Below are 19,293 nucleotides of genomic sequence, written 5' to 3'. Positions count from 1 at the left end.
TTTGGCAGTCATCATCTGTCTGGAAAAATCTAGAATTTTAGGTTTTACAGTGTGTTCATTAATAGGATGAGGTGGTCGTTAGAATAGGGCAGACTGATATTTTAGTTCCTGTATGGTACTTATGTTTGACCTCTGGCAAACTTTTTTACCTCTCTGTTTACTTATCAGCAAAGTGTGATTTATAATTGATTCTACTTTATTGATTAATTGTTAGAATTAAATAAGTTTTATATAGTGCTTAACTTAGTGCTTGACATTTGTCTGCCCTCAGTAGGTATTTGCTGCTGCTGCTGCTGCTGCTGGTGATTTGATTTGAAAGTTCTTACTCAGGTTTACCAACTTTCATAATATATACTTTTGCTCAAAAGACATTTAGGGACAAACTAAGCACCAAGACATCTGTATTATTTCCCCTTTTCCCCTATTCTCAGGGAAACCAAGACTTATTTGCAAAGGAAAGCCCTAAAGGTAAAACTACCTTCTTGGACATGAGGGTAGATGACATCATACAAGGCATGATCCTCATAGAATTCTGAGTTAGAGCTATTCTGTGAAGCTGCTCCAATGTGAAGTGGTTTACTCAATAAATTTTAATCCTTCCATCTGGGTGTGTTTATAGCCAAATGTCTAGACTCTTCATGTCAGTCTGGGACCTTATTCCAGGAGTGTAAACTTCTTGCCCTTCTTATCTTTCTATAGTGTATTTAAACCCATTTTCTTATGTTCTGTCCTTTCCAACCCTCATTGGCAGGTGGTTTTTACTATTTACAGTCCTTAGGTAATCTTAATCAACTTTAAAAATCTATATGCTGATGATATCCATATATTTTTCTGAACTATCTGTAAGACTTTAGATATATATATATATATATATATATATTCATTTGCCTACTTGATGTCTGTATGCATATGTAGTATAGGATTACGACTGGCTGTGTTTGAACCTCTGTTCTTCTTTTTGCTTTTTTTAGGGCTGCACTCGCAGCATATGGAAGTTCCCAGGCTAGGGTTCCAATCAGAGCTACACCTGCCAGACTACGTCACAGCTACAGCAACTAGGGACCCAAGCCGCTTCTGCAACCCACACCACAGCAACACTGTATCCTTAACCCACTGAGCGAGACCAGGGATCGAATCTGCACTCCCATGGATCCCAGTCGGGTTTGTTAACTGCTGAGCCACGAAGGGAACTCCCTGAACCTCTGTTCTTTTAATTGCTGTGTGATAAGGGCCAAAATAGTTAACCTTTCTATGACTTAGTTTCCTCATCTATAAGGAAGGAAAAATATCATCTACCTTGAGGAGCTGTTAGGAGAATGAAATGAACTTAAATGAGATAACACATGTAAAATGCTTAGAAGCATGCCGCATTTTGTAACCTCTCAATAAATGTTTCTTGCTGTTATCATTATCCTCACCATCTCAAGCTTCGGTTGGACAAAACTTGTCTCTTGATCCTCATTTTCTATTTTCATACTTTCTCTTTTCTCTCGTCTTCTCCATATCAGTATAGGGTGCTTCCACCCACTTAGTTTCTCAAACCCAAAATATAGGTAATAACCTAATCCCCTCATTCATTTATCATGCCCTAATATACCAGCATATCCTTTGCCCTTAACCTCTTAAACATATCCCACATATGATAATCACTTTCCCTTTCTATTAGTGTCACCAATGTAGTTCAAGTTACTGGCTGCTCCTATCTGGAATACTGCAGTAACTGGTTGCCCCTCTGCAGCAACCAGTGACATTTATGAAACACCAGTTAGCTCATGTCATTATCCTTCCAGTGGCTTTCCTTTACACTTGATTAAAATCCAGACTCTTAATTCATGCTTACATAACCTACATAGCCTATTTATTTGTCTAATCTTCTGCCACTCTCACCCTTGCCCAGAACGTTCCAGTCCCTGCTCTTATTGGTTTTCTCCTAACTTGTCCAGTTCATCATTATCTATAGGTGTTCCTTTTGCTTGAAATGCTGTTCCTGGTCTTGTAATTTCTGACTACTTTTTATTACTCAACTCTCTTGTCATTTTATGTGATACTCCGTTAGAGGGTCTCTCCCTAACCAGTGTTTAACAAGCCGCAATAAAGTTGTGGACTGTTCATTCTAATTTAAATTAATTTTACAATTAAAGAGTTTTACATTTTGATGGAACTTTGTAGAGGATATCTGTCTGGTCGATTTGGCTGCCTAAAGCAGAAATTACTTCTATGGTTTATTAATTAAAAATAAATAACTGGTACTTTTTTCATGTAGGATTTCCGTGAAAAAAATACAGATCATATGCGCCCTGATATTGTAGCTCTTCTGAGAAGTAGCAAGAATGCGTTTATCTCTGGGATGATTGGAATTGATCCTGTAGCTGTTTTCCGATGGGCAATTCTCCGAGCTTTTTTCAGAGCCATGGTTGCTTTCAGGGAAGCTGGGAAAAGACACATTCAGAGAAAAACTGGTAAGCAGTAAATATTAGTAATCCGTCATTCTTCTGTTTGTTTTCTTCCCATGCCCTAACATCACGCTTTAGATCAAAGGAGTTCTGGTGAACTTTATATGATTAAGTGGATATGTGGTATAGCTATATGTCCATGTGTATGTTTGTGTATACGTTGGTACATTTTTATTAATAAATATTGATAGGAATAATTAGTATAAATAATGAGTATAATAATGAGTACGTATCAGTGTCTGAATGCCTGGTATTTACTAAGCATTCAGACACTGATATGATTTTTTTAAAACACAAAGTGAAATAGTTAAGTAATTATGTAGAATTAATATTGATGCCTTTCTCTATTTTCTTTTCATGCCATAGCTTTTACTACAAATGAAACAAAATGTGGAAGTATAAATCAAGAGGCACAAAAATTAGGATAAAGGTAGTATAGTATAGTGAGATAAGCCAGCTTCAGTAATCAGTCATCATCTCTTCTCTTGACTGAATTTCTTGGTGTGTTAATACTTCCTTTAATATTATGAGGGTAAAGTCAGGTAGTATATGTAAAGTATCTGTTTATGAAGTGTTAATTTTCTTTTCTTCTTACCCTTAATTCAGTTACCTGGATTTTACTTTGAGAGTTAGAAATGGATAAAGCAGAATACTACTTCTGTGTGCTTCCCCTTTAAATAATAAAATATCTCATTTCATATTCTGTGGAAGGGGCATCTTCAAAAACAGTTAATACCTGCTGGAAACCATACTGTTACTTGCTGTAGCTCTAGCTTAGAGAGACCATTGCCACATAGTGAAGATTTTCTAATATATGCATAGTTATAAAAATTTTTCTGCCAAGAAACTTCAGTAGAAGTGAGCTAAGACACATATTGTGCTTACTAATATGACTTTCTGGCATGTGTGCTAGCAGTAAAACTGAAGTTCAGCTTTTGTATATTTTATTTTATTTATTTTTCTTTTATTTATTTATTTTGGCTGCCCCAGTATAGTGGCAACCTAGGCCACTGCTTGGCAGTGGGGGCTGAAACCTGCGTCCTAGCACTCTAGAGGTGATGATGCTGATTTGGAGTTGCACCACTGCAGGAACTCACAAATGGCATTTTTTTTTTAAGTTATTTTAATTTTTTTCCATTATAGCTGGAAACAATGTTCCGTCACTTTTCTACTGTACAGCAAGGTGATCCATTCACACATATATACATTCTTTTTTCTCACATTTCATGCTCCATCATAAGTGAACTTTGTATATTTTAAATGAATGAAATACTTGGGAGGATGTATTCCTAAAATGAGAGGCAAAACTAATTGAATTTAGTTTCTGTTCTTCAGATTATAATGTGTGTCTTCAAACTGCTTAGCCTTTTCCAAAATTTCTAAGAGGCTATCTTTGCAAAAAGTTTGAAAAAAATTTTTAAATTGAGGTATGATGGACATATAACATTATATTGGATTCAAATGTATTAACATAGTGACTCGCAGTTTTTATACACTGCAAAATGATACCATCCATAATTATACAAAGTTACAAAACCTTTTTTTTTATGATAACTTTTACAGTTTAATCTCTTGGCAGCTTTAAAATATGTATTGCAGTTATTGAGTATAGCTACCAGCAAAAAGCTTTAAAGAACTTTTTTCTTTTTTTTTTTTTTTTTTTTTTTTGTCTTTTTGCCATTTCTTTGGGCCGCTCCCGCAGCATATGGAGGTTCCCAGGCTAGGGGTCGAATCGGAGCTGTAGCCGCCAGCCTACGTCAGAGCCACAGCAACGCAGGATCCGAGCTGTGTCTGCAACCTACACCACAGCTCAGGGCAACGCCGGATCCTTAACCCACTGAGCAAGGGCAGAGACCAAACCCGCAACCTCATGGTTCCTAGTCGGATTCGTTAACCACTGTGCCACGACGGGAACTCCAGAACTTTTTTCTTTTAATTTAAGACATATTTATTACAATAGACTTATCAATTTTGATAATTTTGAAAATTGATACATATCCTACTAAGACATAACTACGAGAAGAAAGTCTTCTTATATTTACTATTAAATAAATATATTGTTTTCTGTAAATGTTGTTCACATTGTCTGTATGTCCCTTTGGCATTTAAAATATTATTTGTGGGAGGCTCAGCAGTAACGAACCCAACTAGTATCCATGAGGATGTGGGTTCCATCCCTGGCTTTGCTCAGTGGGTTAAGGATCCAGCATTGCTTTGAGCTGTGGTGTAGGGCATAGGTACGGCTTGGATCTGGCATGGCTGTGGCGTAGGCTGGCACCTGCAGCTCTGATTTGACCCCTAGCCTGGGAACTTCCATATGCTGTGGGTGCAGCCCTAAAAAGAAAAAAAAAATTGTGAAAGCTGGTTGTGTATATATTAGTATTAATTAGTATGGAGATATGTAGTGTTATTAATGATCAACCAACTGAACCTATATTATCTCTACTTTGATAATTTCTAGATTCTTCTTGTTTTCTAATCTAGCTTTTTTTTTTCCAGCCAGTTTAGAGCTTCCATGTAATAAGCTCTTTTTTGAAAACTCTCTAATACTGATATAACGTGTATATAGAAAAGTACCCAGAATAAAAACATATAGCTCAGTGAGTTATCATAAAGTGAAAACACTCCTGGAACTATCTCCTAGAATAAGTAAGAGAATATTACCAACATGCTAGAAGTCTCCTTTAGATAAATTTTAAAAATTTCACTTTTTATCAAAAAAAAGAAAAACGATAGTTCATTTGCATTTTTGAAGTGATAACTGAACAGATTTGTTACAGAGAATAATTGTTTATATTAGGGTATATTAGTGTCAGTGCCAACATTTAGCATCATTTTTTGTCACTGTGCACTGTTTACTACCTGGTATTTTCTGGTGGGTTTAGAATAAAAGGGTCCTATAAAATTAGACCACTGTAGTATTTCAAAATGAAAACTAATAGAGTAACTATGAAAATGCATTAAGTCGTAGATTCAGAACTTTTGTAATGTCTGTAAGTATATGCAAAACATTTCAAAGTGAAATAGGAATTGGAAAGCAGGAGTAGAATATATAAAAGGCAAAAGGTAACCAAGTTCAGATCTTGGATGAAAATAAGGGGTGAAAGATAATATTTCTAATGAAGAAAAAAGATGTAGATTGCAGAAGTACAATATAGTTTTACTTCCTTTGAGAGTATGTTTTAAAAAATTTCTCTGTACTCTTAGCTAATTGTCAGTAAATATCCTGATGGGGAACCCAAAAGACCCTGGATTTTCTTAAGGAATTCCCAAACATACTTCTTCTTCTTTAAGCCAACTGAGCACAAATGAGATTATCAAATTTAAATCTACTTTTGGCTGTTATTTTATCTTTGTTATAGACTTCCAAATTAGAGGATACAATGTCATTTTATGGTCTTTAAATATAAATTAATTCAAGTTATTCTTTTTATGAATAAATTTATTATAGTTATGGTATATATTTTATGGTGATCAGGAAACCATAAAATGTTCTTAGTAGAGTCATATAAGTAGGCAGTCTGAGTGAAGCTTTCTGGGAGGAAATGGTAATGATTTTTCTGGTTGGTGGTGAAGAGACATTCCAATGGTATCATCCACTTTGCCTTTGCTCCTGAGTTAGAAAGAGCCTGGAGTAGAGTACAGGGGAGATCATAACTTGACATGAATTTTGCAGTATGCAGATATGAGTGCAGTGATGCTTTATTTGGTTCTTCTGGAGTTACATAATAGTATAGCCAAAGAGGGAATTTTAATTCATCCAAAAAGACTAGGCAGAGAGAGGGAATTCAGTTGTGACACTGGCATGAGCAGCAAGAACAACAGAGTTCAAAGTATTACTCAGTTTCTTCATCTAAAAGGAGAAAAGCTGAAGCCATTCAGAAGCAGTTGTTGAATGCTGGAACTCCCTGATGCAGTAGATAATTGTTGGGACAAAAACTAACCGAAGTGCTTAAAAGGAAAAGCTGGAGAAAGATGACTCTGGAAAGTTTCCATATATTCATAGATAGCTATTATGCACATGCTATCTGTATGATTAGTAAAGATCTGAGAAGATCCTGGTCTCTTAACCTCTGAATAACCTTCAGATTCTCAGCAAGCAGGGCAAGGCAGAGTTACAGACTACCTAGCTGAGTGTTGAAGGTGTGCCCTGAAACACACACTTGCTGACCCTTGGCAAAGACTGGGAGAATTACTGGTTTCAGGCATGTAAAGATACCTGCCTCCAATCAGTAGCTGACTGTTAAGCTAACCGAGCAGAGATTTCCATGGTTACCTTTGACAAAGAATACAAACTTTACAGAATTATTTCAGGAACATCCTGTACAAATAACAACTATAAGAAACAGCAGCAACAACAAATCTTGAGGAGAGGAGACATTCTGATTTCCAGAGTTGCCATGTTATATTATTAAAAACTGTCAGTGTTTGATTGTCTACTTTGGAACGCATATAATCCCTTTGTTTAGGAGAATATGAGACATCTTGTTTGGATAGTTCCACCAAGACTTATCCAGTGGAGAGGAGTAATTTATCAAAGTAATATCCACATATTGTCCACTCAAAGTCCTCCGTCACCCCTGGACTTTCAAACTAAGTCATTATTATTATTATTACTATTCATTCCTGTAACACCCAGTACTTCCTCTTGCAGAGCATTTCTCATACTGGTAAATTAAGTTTCTGGACAATCATTGTTTTATAGCTGAGTTCCCTATCATCTGTAAATGCCATGAAAAAAATTTTAATTCTAATTCATCATTATATTCTCAGCACCTGGCCCAGTACTTAGCCCAAAAGTACTCAATAAATATTTGATGAATATGTGAACAAAAAAAAGTCTCATGTTCTGTACAAAATTATGAAACATGCAAAGGAACTAAGAAATTTAACCCATACATGGGAAAAAGAAATCAATAAAAACTATCCCTGAAAAAAGCCAGACATTGATATTACTAGACAAAACTGTTTTAAATATGTTTAAAGACTTAAAAGCAACCATATTTGAAGAACAAAAGGAGAGAATGACAACAAGTGTCTCACCAAATAGAGAATATCAATTATATATGATTGATTCAGTTTTGAAATGGGGAAAAATGTACAATAACTGAAATGAAGAATTAAGTAGAAGAATTCAACATCAGATTTGAATAGACAGAAGCCAGAATCTGTGAACTTGAAGACAGATCAGTTGAGGTGATCTAGCTGAGGAATAGGATGAATAAAGAATGAAGAAAAACAGAACTTCTAGACCTTTGGGGCATCATGAAGCATATCAACTTCTGAGAGTCTAGAGGGAGGGAAAGAGTCAGAATATTACAAGAGATAATGACCAAAGACTCCTCAAATTTGATAAGAAAATTAATCTACATATCCAGGAAGCTCAAAAAGCTACAAGGCAGGTGAATTCAAAGCGATGTACACTTAGATATATTGTAATTAAACTGTCTGGAAATAGAATATTGAAAGCAGCAAGAGGAAAATGTTTCATCATGTACAAAGTATCTCCAGTAAGATTAACAATTGATTCATCATCAAAAGCCATTGAGGCCAGAGGATAGTGGCTTGGCATATTCACAGTGCTGAAAGAAAAAAAGACTGTTAGTCAAGGATTCTGTATTCAGTAAAACTACTTTCAAAATGATGGTGAGATTAAGACATTTCCAGATAAACAAATCCTGAGTGACTGTTACTAACTGCTCCACAAGAAGTACCAAAAGGAGTTCTTCAGGCTGAAGTGGAAGAACACTGGACAATGACTTGAAACCACATAAAATGTAAAGAATACCATAAAAGGAAATTATAGTTAATCATAAAAGATAGTGTAAATTTTTTTTTACATTTTGTAATTTTTTTCCCTCCTATATGATTTAAAAGATAACTGTTCAGAGCAATAATTATAAATTCTTCTTGGAGAGTATATTTTAGAAATGTATTTACAAATTACATTTTAGAGATGTAATTTGTAAGACAGTAGCAGCATAAAGGAGGAGGAAGGGAATGGAGCTATAAAGGAGGAAATTTTTTTAGGTACTTCTGACATTAACTAGTTTTTAGTCCAGGCTATATTATTATAAATTAAGATGCTAATTATAATTCCCTTGACAAGCTAGTCATAAGATGGGTATGTAAAAGATCCAGAAATGCAAGAAGGACAAAAGTTGGAGATTCACTTTCTCAGTTTGGATTAGGCTTTAGGTGTCTTTGATATGACACCTAAAGCATAAGCAACCAAAGAAAAAAATGGATAAGTTAGACTTTACGCAAATTAAAAACTTTTGTACCTCAAAGGACACTGTTAAGAAAGTGAAATGACAATTCACAGAATGACAGAACATATTTATAAATTGTGTTTCTGAGAAAGAGCTGGTATCTAGAATGTATACTGATCTTGTAATTCAGTAATAAAAAACTTAACCCAGTTAAAAAGTGGGCAAAGAATATGAAAAGACATTTCTCTGAAGAAGTTATGCAAATAGTCAATAACATACCTGAAAAGATGGTCAAATCATTTGTCATCAGGGAGATGCAAATCAAAAGTACGGTGAGATACCACTTCACTTCTACTAGGATAGCTACAGTAAAACAAGTAATAACAAATGTTGGCAAGGATGTCGAGAAATTGGAAACCTCATATGCTGCTGATGAAAATGTAAAATGGTGCAGCCATTTTATAAAACAGTGTGGTAGTTAGTTTTTACCCAGAAATTCCACTTTTATGTAGATATCCAGGAGAATTGAAAACAGGTATTTGAATAAAAACTTGTACCTGATGTTCTTAGCAATATATTCATAATAGCCAAAAGGTGGAAACAACTCAAATGTCACCTGATGAATTCTGTCATGTAAAGGAATGAGGTACTAGTACATGCTACAATGTGGGTGAACCTTGAAAGCATTTTGTTAAGTGAAAGTCTCATACAAAAGGTCACATATTGTGTGATTCCATTTATAAGAAATATCTAGAATAGGCAAATCTGTAGAGACAGAATGTAGATTAGTATTTGCTTATGGCTGGAGTAGGAAACAGATGACAAGGGCAGGGATAGTTTAAAAGTATAGAGTTTCTCTTTGATATGATGTAGATATTCTAAAATTGTGGTGGTGTATAAACAGCTTTGGGAATTATACTAGAAAGAATTGTACACCTTAAATCGGTGAATTGTATGCTATCTGAATTATATTTCTATGAAGTTATTATACGCAAACACAGAAAAAGAATATTTGTTGTGGCTTTATTTATAATAGCCCCCAAATGGAAGATCCAAATATCAAATCAGTGAAAGAATGAATAACCAAATTGTGATGCATTCCTACCTTGTAACATTATTCAGCAATAAAAAAGAACAAACTGCTGATCCTCATAATGAATGAGTCACAGGAGTTCCCATCATGGCTCAGTGGTTAAAGAATCCGACTAGGAACCATGAGGTTGCGGGTTCGATCCCTGGCCTTGCTCAGTGGGTTAAGGATCCGGCATTGCTGTGAGCTGTGGTATAGATCACAGATGGAGCTCGGATCCTGTGTTGCTGTGGATCTGGTGTAGGCTGGCAGCTATAGCTCCGTTTAGACCCCTAGCTGGAAAACCTCCATATGCCACAGAAGCAGCCCTAGAAATGGCAAAAAGACAAAAAAAAAAAAAAAAAAAAAAAAAAGAGTCACAAAACATTTTTTTATCAAAAAGTCAGTCATAAAAGAATACAGGGGTTTCTGCTGTGGCACAGTGTGTTAAGAATCTGACTGCTGAGGCTCAAGTTAATGTCAAGGTGCAGGTTTGATCCCCATCCTGGTGCGGTGGGCATTGACGATACTGTTGTGATGTAAGTTGCAGCTTTGGCTCGGACTCAATTCCTGGCCTGGGAACTTCCACATGCTATGGGTGCAGCCATTAAAACAACAACAACAAAAAATACATACTCTATGATTTCATTTGATTTAAGAACTGACAAAGTAATATATAGTGATAGAAAGCATTTCTTAACTCTGTGAGGGATAAGGGTGGTATTGACCAGAAAGGAATAAAATAACTCGCTGAGGTGATAGAAATATTATCATATCTTGGAGTTCCCGTCATGGCTCAGTGGTTAACGAATCCGACTAGGAACCATGAGGTTTCGGGTTTGATCCCTGGCCTCGCTCAGTGGATTAAGGATCTCGTGTTGCTGTGGCGGTGGTGTAGGCCGGTGGCTACAGCTCCAATTTGACTTCTAGCCTGGGAACCTCCATATGCCGCAGGAGCGACCCAAAAAATGGCAAAAAAAAAAAAAAAGAAAAGAAAGAAATGTTCTCGTATCTTGATTTAAGATTACGTGATGTAACCATTTGTTTAAGCTCATCAAACCATATACCTAAGATTAGTGGATTTTACTGTGTGTAAAATACCTTTAAAAAATGGCCCTAAGGCCTGGGAGCTGGTATTACAGAAACTATTACAGGTTCAGAGACATGGCTTCAGGTTTGAAAATGATACAGTGGAGTTAGGATTGAGTCTCTGCTGTATGGTGTAGGAGCTTCCAGAGCTTGAATTTTTCTGTCACTGAAAAGATAATTCGAAAATTCTGCCTGTTGGCCTTGTCTAGAGAAACAAGAAGAATCTTATCAATCTATGTTAGGCCATAGGTAAAGTTTGAAAAAAAATGTTGCTTAAAAAATTAGTGCTGGAGTTCCCATCATGGTGCAGTGGAAATGAATCTGACAAGGAGCTATGAGGTTGCAGGTTCGATCCCTGGCCTTGCTCAGTGGGTTAAGGATCCAGCGTTACCATGAGCTGTGGTATAGGTTGCAGACGTGGGTTGCATCTGGCATGGCTGTCTCTGTGGCATAGGCCAGCAGCTGTAGCTCCAATTCGAACCTTAGCCTGGGAACCTATGCATGCCGTGGGTGCGGCCCTGAAAAGCAAAAAAAAAAAAAAAAAAAAATTTAGTGCCTTGTATTTTCACCATGCACGGGTTCTAGCATCTGAATTTATGCTGTTTGGTACATAATCTCAAACTAAGAAATTATCAAAACTAGACTGGGAACTAAAATAAACACTAAATAAACCTCCCTTGAGGGTTTGTGAGACTTCTCTGAAAATGTCCTTGTAAGATAATCCTGGGAAATCAAACTACTAACAGGGAGTTGGTACACACAACAAAAGAGAGGAGCATCACTTTAACGTTTAGAAATAGTAATATAGCCTGTAAAATAATTTTTAAAGTTGTTAAAGAGTTAAAAGAAGGGATAGAAAACAGAATGAAAGAACAGATGTTAAAAATAAACAAAAACCTAAGGTGTAGGTATGATGGTGAGACACAAAACAGCAAATTTACCCATCTCCAAATGGCATTACCACAATTTATTCAGATAAAACAGAAAATAGAATACAGTGACTTAAAATGTTGAGTGAGTTTTAACTTCTAAAAATTACATAATAATTTAGTACATCTAATATCCTGAACTTTTATATAAAACTTTTTTTTAATGGCCAATCTCATAGCATATGAAAGTTCCTGGGCCAGGAATTAAATCTGAGCTGCAGCCACCACAACACTAGATCCTTTAACCCACTGTACCAGGCCAGGAATCAAACCCGCACATCCATATGACCAAGACCTGAGCCACCGCAGTTGGATTCTTAATCCACAGTGCCAGGCAGGAACACCTATGTAAAACATTTTAATACTGTAATCTTCTTAAATTATTTCTGACTGGCAGTATATCAAGTTAGTTTTCAAAGGGACTGAAAGTGTGGTGATAACTTTCTAAAATTACAGTTTGGGTGGAGTGTGAATAGAACTCACCAGGAGTTTTTTTCTCAACTGGTAGCTCTCCCCAACCTCTGCCCCACCCAAGTGTAGGTTAGTGAGAGTCTAAGCATTCTTTCTCCAAGCATTCTGTCAAAGGGGGATTATTGATAATAAGAGAATAGAATTTTTATTGAGTTATCTTTTGACTAAGAAATGATGATAACTTGGTAATAATACTTGTGTCTTTTTGAAACATTGAACATTTGCAACTAGGGACTCTGTGTAGTGGATAAATAAGTGTTTTATTAGCTTTTTAATTATAGGATATGAAATTTTTATTTTAAAAAACCTGATGTTACGGTACATGAGATTATATCTCCTTAGCTGTAACATAGATGTTTATTCTCTGGAAGTATGTATCTAATTTGGGGAATTATAATTCGGTTAAACCATGCTTTGTAAACCTCTTTGAATTACTCTGCCTCTGTTTAACTTTTAAAATGATTCTACCTTGAGAACTATCCATCGATAGTATCTTGCTCCTGATTATACAGTAAAAATGCAATATTGGAACTTCAGTTCATTGTTTATGTCTTGCTTAATTTGCCTCCATCTGTAGTTAAACTATTCACTTTTGTTTTTTAAAGGCAAAGCTACATACATTGGAACTAATGTCCTAACTCATAGAGATGTTCTCTCGGTAAATGATAGTCAACTCCTCCCAAACCTGGAGAACCTGAATTCTCTTTTAAATCCATGTATTCCTAATGTTTATGGTACAGTTGTCCTTCTCTCTTTACTGCTCAGGTGACTCACTGTTTTAATAGCACTAATCTGGGGCTTTGGTCCTTACCTGAACTTGCGCCTTCTCTTTCCCCGCCAATAGTTGACTGTCTCACTTTGCTAAGAAGTGGTTGTGAGGTACAGATTTTTCAGCTTTGTTTTCAGATTTATAAATACAAAAGTGCTGCTGGGTTTTCCTGCTCTATGGTGCTTTTCTTCCTACTCTTTCAACATTGACACACTTGGAATTCCTACAAGTGTGGTTAATTGCAACATTTGTGAAAGTTTAACTTTTGGTAAATTGTTTTGGGTATATTTCTCTTTGGGGTTCCATCAGTGTTTCTAGCGTTGTTGCCAACTATATGCTAATTATATTTCAGACCTGATAAAAATGAGTCCATTAAAAAAATACCTACACGTTAAAAACTGTTTTTTGACATTTCCCTAGTATTTTAAATTAGACATTTTTAGTATGGTATGAACTCAAAACACTTTTGAGTACTGAAAAAGGATACCTTGAATATACCTAAAGAGGACCTTTATTTTTTTCCTTTTGTTTCTGTTATTGCCTCAAATTAATTGGAAAAAATATTTGCATTTAATCCCAGTTACGGATAAGTTTATATGTACTCTTAACATAGTTGGCAGCATTGCCCTTGATTCTCTATTGGTTTGGGCTTATATAATGTCTTTTTCTTTTCTCCATTTTTTTTTTTCTTTTGCTTCCTAAGGACGTGATGATACAGCGCCATGTGCAATTTTGAAAAGTATGGATAGTATTAGCTTTCTCCAACACCCAGTCCACCAGAGGAGCTTAGAGATTCTGCAGAGGTGCAAGGAAGAGAAGTACAGTAAGGCTGCAAATCCTGATAAACTCTGTGTCATCACATCCATTTGGAAATGGAAACCAGGAGCATTCTACACCTGGGTGGGATGTAAAACAGCATAAGCAATGAGGCCCCTTTAATCCTTTGACCAGTCAATTTCAGGATTCTTCTATTGAGACTTCTTGTTCTTTCTTGGAAAAAGTTGATATATCTTTTAATTTGGATGACTATCTATGATTTTTGAGTTGTTAATTATACTTGGTTACAGACTTTGAATTGGTTTCCATTTTTGTCTTTAAAGTATCCAAGTGATAAGTAAAAATAAACAGTGATTTTTTTTTCTTTTTGAATTTTTAAAACTTTATTTATATCCATTTGTAGTAAACTGCATGCCAAAGCATACAGTTTGGTAAGTTTTGACATATATATTCCCCTGTGAAATTATCACAATCAAAGTAATTAACGTATCTAATACTACCACTAGTTTTCTCTGCCTCTTTCCAATTCCTGCTGATTTTTATGCTTATTTATGCTTAAATTTCAGTATCAGCAGTGTTGCTTTTATGTATTATTGGCAAAGCCACTTAAATTGACTCTGTAGTCCTCCTATCAGACTTTCCAGTCTCATTTAGAGCAAAGCTACCACTAAATGTTTTGGTTTAAGGAATGACAGAATCATCATTGAGTATTCTCTGTTTTCTTTTTTTTTCTTTTTCCTTTTTTTTTTTTTTTTTTTTTTTGTAATATTGGTGTAAACAGATGCCCTTGGTCTCCATTTTCTCCTTTTATATTTGTTATACTCATTCTGCATGAAAATGGATTATTTTGCCTGTTATGGGATTGTGGTTATTTGGCAACTGCTGTTGCTTTAGTGAGAATAAAGGGATCCTTCAGAATACTGAAAGCCTAACTCAGCAGTTTGCATACAGTGGACCTGAATTACGTACACATACAATTCTGAATTTTTTGCAAGTCACCTTAGATTAACTGCTAATTTCACACTTCTTTGATTGAAATTCTGTGAAATAATAGTATTTAATTATCAGTGAAAGGAGAATATAAGTAGAATTCCTAAAGGCAAATGTTGTGGATTCCTTCTTCATTTCTTATTTATGCTGTCATGGTATAAGAAAATGTATAATGCAATTTGAAAAAAAATTATTAAAAATATTTCCTCATTTAAGAAGAACAAAGGTAAGTATTTCATTTAAGGAAGATATCTTTAAAATGTTATTCTTAATTATGTCTGTTGTTTCTAAAAGGTATATAAGTCCTTATTGCAAATACTCATCTTCCTCTTCTAAATCATTTAATCCATGGGACATTATTGAAAAAAGTCTATATGGAGTTCTCATCGTGGCGTAGTGGAAACAAATCTGACTAGGAACCATGAGGTTGCATGTTTGATCCCTGGCCTCACTCAGTGGGTTAAGGATCAGGCATTGCCATGAACTGTGGTGTAGGTCGCAGCTGCGGCTCAGATTCTGAGTTGCTGTGGCTGTGGCAGGCTGGCAGCTGTAGATCCTATTGGACCCCTAGCCTGGGAACCTTCATATGCTGCAGGTGCGGGCCTAAAAAGAAAAAAGAAAAAAGGAAAGAAAACAGTTTACAGATCGTGGGGGAGGACTTTAATTCTTTGTAGCTTTTAAATAATTGCATTCGTTTTCCACACCGGGAACTCCCTGACTGTATTCCAATTAAGTATATATGGGCATAGAGTAAGAAGGTAACAGTTTCAGCTTAAACTGCATGAGGAAGTTGTACACATGCAAATTTATTTCTACATTTGTGGAGGGTGGGATTTTCCATTACTTTAGGTAGTTTTTGCTTGTTTTTTTTTATGGCTGCACCTGTGGTATGTGGTAGTTCCTGAGCTAGGGGTCAGATCAGAATGGCAACTGAGGCCTATGCCACAGCCATGGCAACACTGGACCTGAGCTGTATCTGCCACCTATGCTGCAGCTTGTAGCAACGCCCGAATCCTTAACCCACTGAGCAAGGCCAGGGATGGAACTTGCATCCTCACAGAGACAATGTCAAGTCTTTAACCTGCTGAGCCGCAAGTGGAACTCCTACTTTAGGTAGATATTTTATTTTCTATTATAGTATTTCCAATCATTAAAATTTTTTAATGTATAAAATTATAAACTCAAATTTAAGAGTTTTTTTTTTTTGTCTTTGCTAGGGCCACACCCATAGCATATGGAGGTTCCCAGACTAGGGGTCTAATCAGAGCTGTAACCGCCAGCCTACACCAGAGCCACAGCAACACGGGATCCGAGCCGGATCTGCGACCCACAGCACAGCTCATGGCAGTGTCAGATCCTTAAAACCCACTGAGCGAGGCCAGGGATCGAACCTGCAACCTCATGGTTCCTAGTCGGATTTGTTAACCACTGAGCCATGTTGGGAACTCCAAATTTAAGAGATTGATTTTTAAAAAGTAGGGGCTTACTAGCCCTAGGTAATGGTGAATTGGTGAAGTGAATGAACCCAGTCACAGTTAATGATGATAAAACCTGAAGATTTTGTGGCAGCCTTGTGTTGAATACATCAATTGGTGCCATTTTTCTAACAGCATTTGTTCTCATAATGTCTCTGTGTTACATCTTGATGATGCTGGAAAAGAGGCCAAAAAATACTAACAGAACAAAAAGAAGCAAAAACTAGTGGAAAGTTTATTCTTTGAAGTGAGTTAAGTAGTGGATAGGGATTGTAAATTTGTGACTTTTTGCACAAGGTGCTCCCCAACTCCCATAGCTCCAGTGGCAGAAAACCACAGTCTACTGGTTTGAAATGTCAGATGACAAAGTTGAGGACTGGCAAAGAAGCTTGAAATTTAGGAGGAAAACTCTGGAGCTGAGAGAGCTTCCACAAGGCTAAAGCCCAAAATTAGAATATGAATTCTGCCTTTCATGCCCAGCTGACTACTGTGGGTATTCAGAGGAGACTGTAGGAGCTCTGTCAAAGAGCAGTAGAAACCAAGTAGGAGATAACATTTGAAAGACACAACTGCAGTAGATAAGATTTGTAAATTTATTACATTTTTTTAACTGAGGGCCTTTTAACTATATAGCCTCTTGGGGGATAGTTGAATTCATATAGTGCCTTTAGTTGGGATTCCATAAGTAGAGGAGAGAGAGAAAGAGGCAGAAAAATATTGGAAGAAATAGTGGCTGAAAACTTCTCATTTTGGGTTCTTAAAAACTAGCTTGGAGAGTCAAGACAATCAGTGACATCCAAGTAGAATAAATACAAAAGAAAACCAAAACTAAACACATTATAGGTAAATTGCTAGATGCCAAGGATAAAGAGAAAATCTTGAAAGCAGCCAAGAAAAAATTGGTACATTAAATTCAGAGCTATGCATGCATATCTCAGAACTATTTCAGGTTCAGTTCCAGATCACTGTAATAAAGTAAATATCACAATAAAGGGAGTCACATGCACTTTTTGGTTTCCCAGTGCATATAAAATTATGTTTATACTCTACCGTAGTCTGTTAAGTATTCAGTAGAATTATGTCTCAAAAAGCAATGTACATACCTTAATTAAAAAATGCTTTATTGGAGTTCCCATCATGGCGCAGAGGAAACGTATCCAACTAGTAACCGTGAGGTTGTGGGTTCGATCCATGGCCTCTCTCAGTGGGTTAAGGATCCGGTGTCACTGTGAGCTGTGGTGTAGGTTGCAGATGCAGCTTGGATCTGGCATTGTTATGGCTGTGGTGTAGGCTGGCAGCTGTAGCTCCAATTCGACCTTTAGCCTGGGAACCTCCATATGCTTCGGGTGCAGCCCTAAAACAAACAAAAAAAAACCCCAAAAGCTTTATTGCTAAAGAAGGTTAGCCATTATCTTTAGGGAGTAGTAACATTAGAGATCACTTATCATAGAGCACCATAACAAATAATAATGAAAAAACTTTGAAATATTGCAAGCATTATCAAAATGTGACACAGAGACACTATAAACAAATGCTGTTAGAAAAATGGCACCAATAGACATGTTCAACACAGGGCTGCCACAAATCTTCAACTTTTAAAAAATGCAGTATCTGTAAAGCACAATAAAGTGAAGTACAATAAAAATGAAGTTTGCCTATAATCATTTGATTAACACATGTCCTCTCATTAAAAGCAGTAGAGGTCTTAAAGATATCCCAAAATCATAATTAAAATCCAAACAAAACAGTACAAAACCCCAAAAACAAAAGCAACTTTCAGGCAAAATTTCTTTATTTGAAGTTTGGGTTCAGACAAGATAACTGTCTGTTAGAAGTAAAAGCAAGTCGGAGTTCCCATCGTGGCGCAGTGGAAATGAATCTGACTAGGAACCATGAGGTTGCAGGTTCAATCCCTGGCCTCGCTCAGTGGGTTAAGGATCTGTTGTTGCCATGAGCTGTGGTGTAGGTTGCAGATGTGGCTCGGATCTGGTGTTGCTGTGGCTGTGGTGTAGGCCAGCAGCTGTAGCTCTAATGGGACCTCTAGCCTGAGAACCTCCATATGCCGCCAGTGCGGCCCTATTAAAAAAAAAAAAAAGAAAAAAGAAAGGTAAAAGCAAGTATACAGAAGAACATCACAGAATACATTATAGTTACAGTATATTGTTCACAGTGTTCAGTTATCAGTTAGTTAAATATTCTTTCTCTTTTTCAGCTGCACCCACAGCATATGGAAGTTCCTGGGCCAGGGGTCAAATCTGAGGTGCAGCTATGACCTCCTCCACATCTGGCAACACTGGATCCCTAATCCGTTGTGCCTGGCCAGGGATCAAACGTGCACTGCCACAGAGACAATGCTGGATCATTAATCCACTGACACAGTGGTTACGCCTAAGTATTCTTGTTCAAGTCATTTTATGTATAAATTTTCATTCCTTGAGTAAAACTTACAATGGAGAATTAACTCTCTGTTATAAAGTAGATATATGTTTAACATCATTAGGACCTGTCAAATTTTTGCTGTTTTAAAAATGTTCCATTTTCTTTTGTCTTATATTATTTGTGTTGCTAAACTCATGCCATTCTATTGTCATTCTATCATATCTAAAGTACCTTTTTTCATCTGTCTGCTTCAAGCTTTACTCTTTATTTTTTTGATTTTAACAATTTGACTGTGATGTCCTTAGACATGATTCATATTTGTATTTATCCTGTTGGGTATTTGCCATACCTTTTGGACCTGTACTTCATTATTTTTCATGAAATTTAGGAAATTTTGGACCAGATTTTTTCAGAAATTTTTTTCTGCTTCAGTTTCTCTTTTCCTTTTTAGACTAACAATTACATGTTCTTGGAATATTTGATTTTGTCTCACATCATACTTTGTTCATTTTTCTTATGTTTTTTTCTTTCTGTTCTTCATATTAGATACTTCAAAAAAAATCTGATATCAAGTTCATTATGCCATTTCAAGTCTCCTTGCAAAGCCATAGGATGAATTTTTCACTTCAGAAAATTTCAGTTTTTAGTTCCAGAATATCCCATTTGGTTTTTTTGTTTTG

At 36.2% G+C, this 19,293-nt stretch overlaps 2 protein-coding genes and 1 long non-coding RNA gene across 52 annotated transcripts in view; all 3 read left to right on the top strand.

Moving 5' to 3' along the window:
* LOC146406890 (uncharacterized) overlaps positions 1-19,293 on the top strand; it is a 994,549-nt gene that overhangs the window by 294,755 nt on the left and 680,501 nt on the right. The window lies entirely within an intron of this gene.
* The window catches only part of LOC100627175 (GRAM domain containing 2-like), a 464,606-nt gene that overhangs the window by 165,959 nt on the left and 279,354 nt on the right, over positions 1-19,293 (top strand). The gene's annotated exons all lie outside the window — the stretch shown is intronic.
* MYO9A (myosin IXA) overlaps positions 1-19,293 on the top strand; it is a 226,668-nt gene that overhangs the window by 90,899 nt on the left and 116,476 nt on the right. For 31 of the 50 annotated variants that reach the window (XM_084979663.1, XM_084979645.1, XM_084979760.1 and 28 more), the window contains 2 exons: positions 2,264-2,459; positions 13,696-13,815. In XM_084979663.1, coding sequence (XP_084835789.1) covers positions 2,264-2,459; positions 13,696-13,815 — 316 coding nt within the window. The remainder of the gene's footprint in view (positions 1-2,263; positions 2,460-13,695; positions 13,816-19,293) is intronic. The other 19 variants (XM_084979706.1, XM_084979695.1, XM_084979819.1 and 16 more) reach the window with 1 other exon arrangement.

Source organism: Sus scrofa, chromosome 1 (genome assembly GCF_054392235.1).
Source record: "Sus scrofa isolate SSC_HxYL_T2T_F1_AM1 chromosome 1, Sscrofa_HxYL_maternal_Yorkshire_Landrace_v2.0, whole genome shotgun sequence".
NCBI lineage: Eukaryota > Metazoa > Chordata > Mammalia > Artiodactyla > Suidae > Sus > Sus scrofa.
The sequence above is the reverse complement of the archived record's forward strand: the minus strand, read 5'-3'. Positions and strand labels throughout refer to the sequence as shown.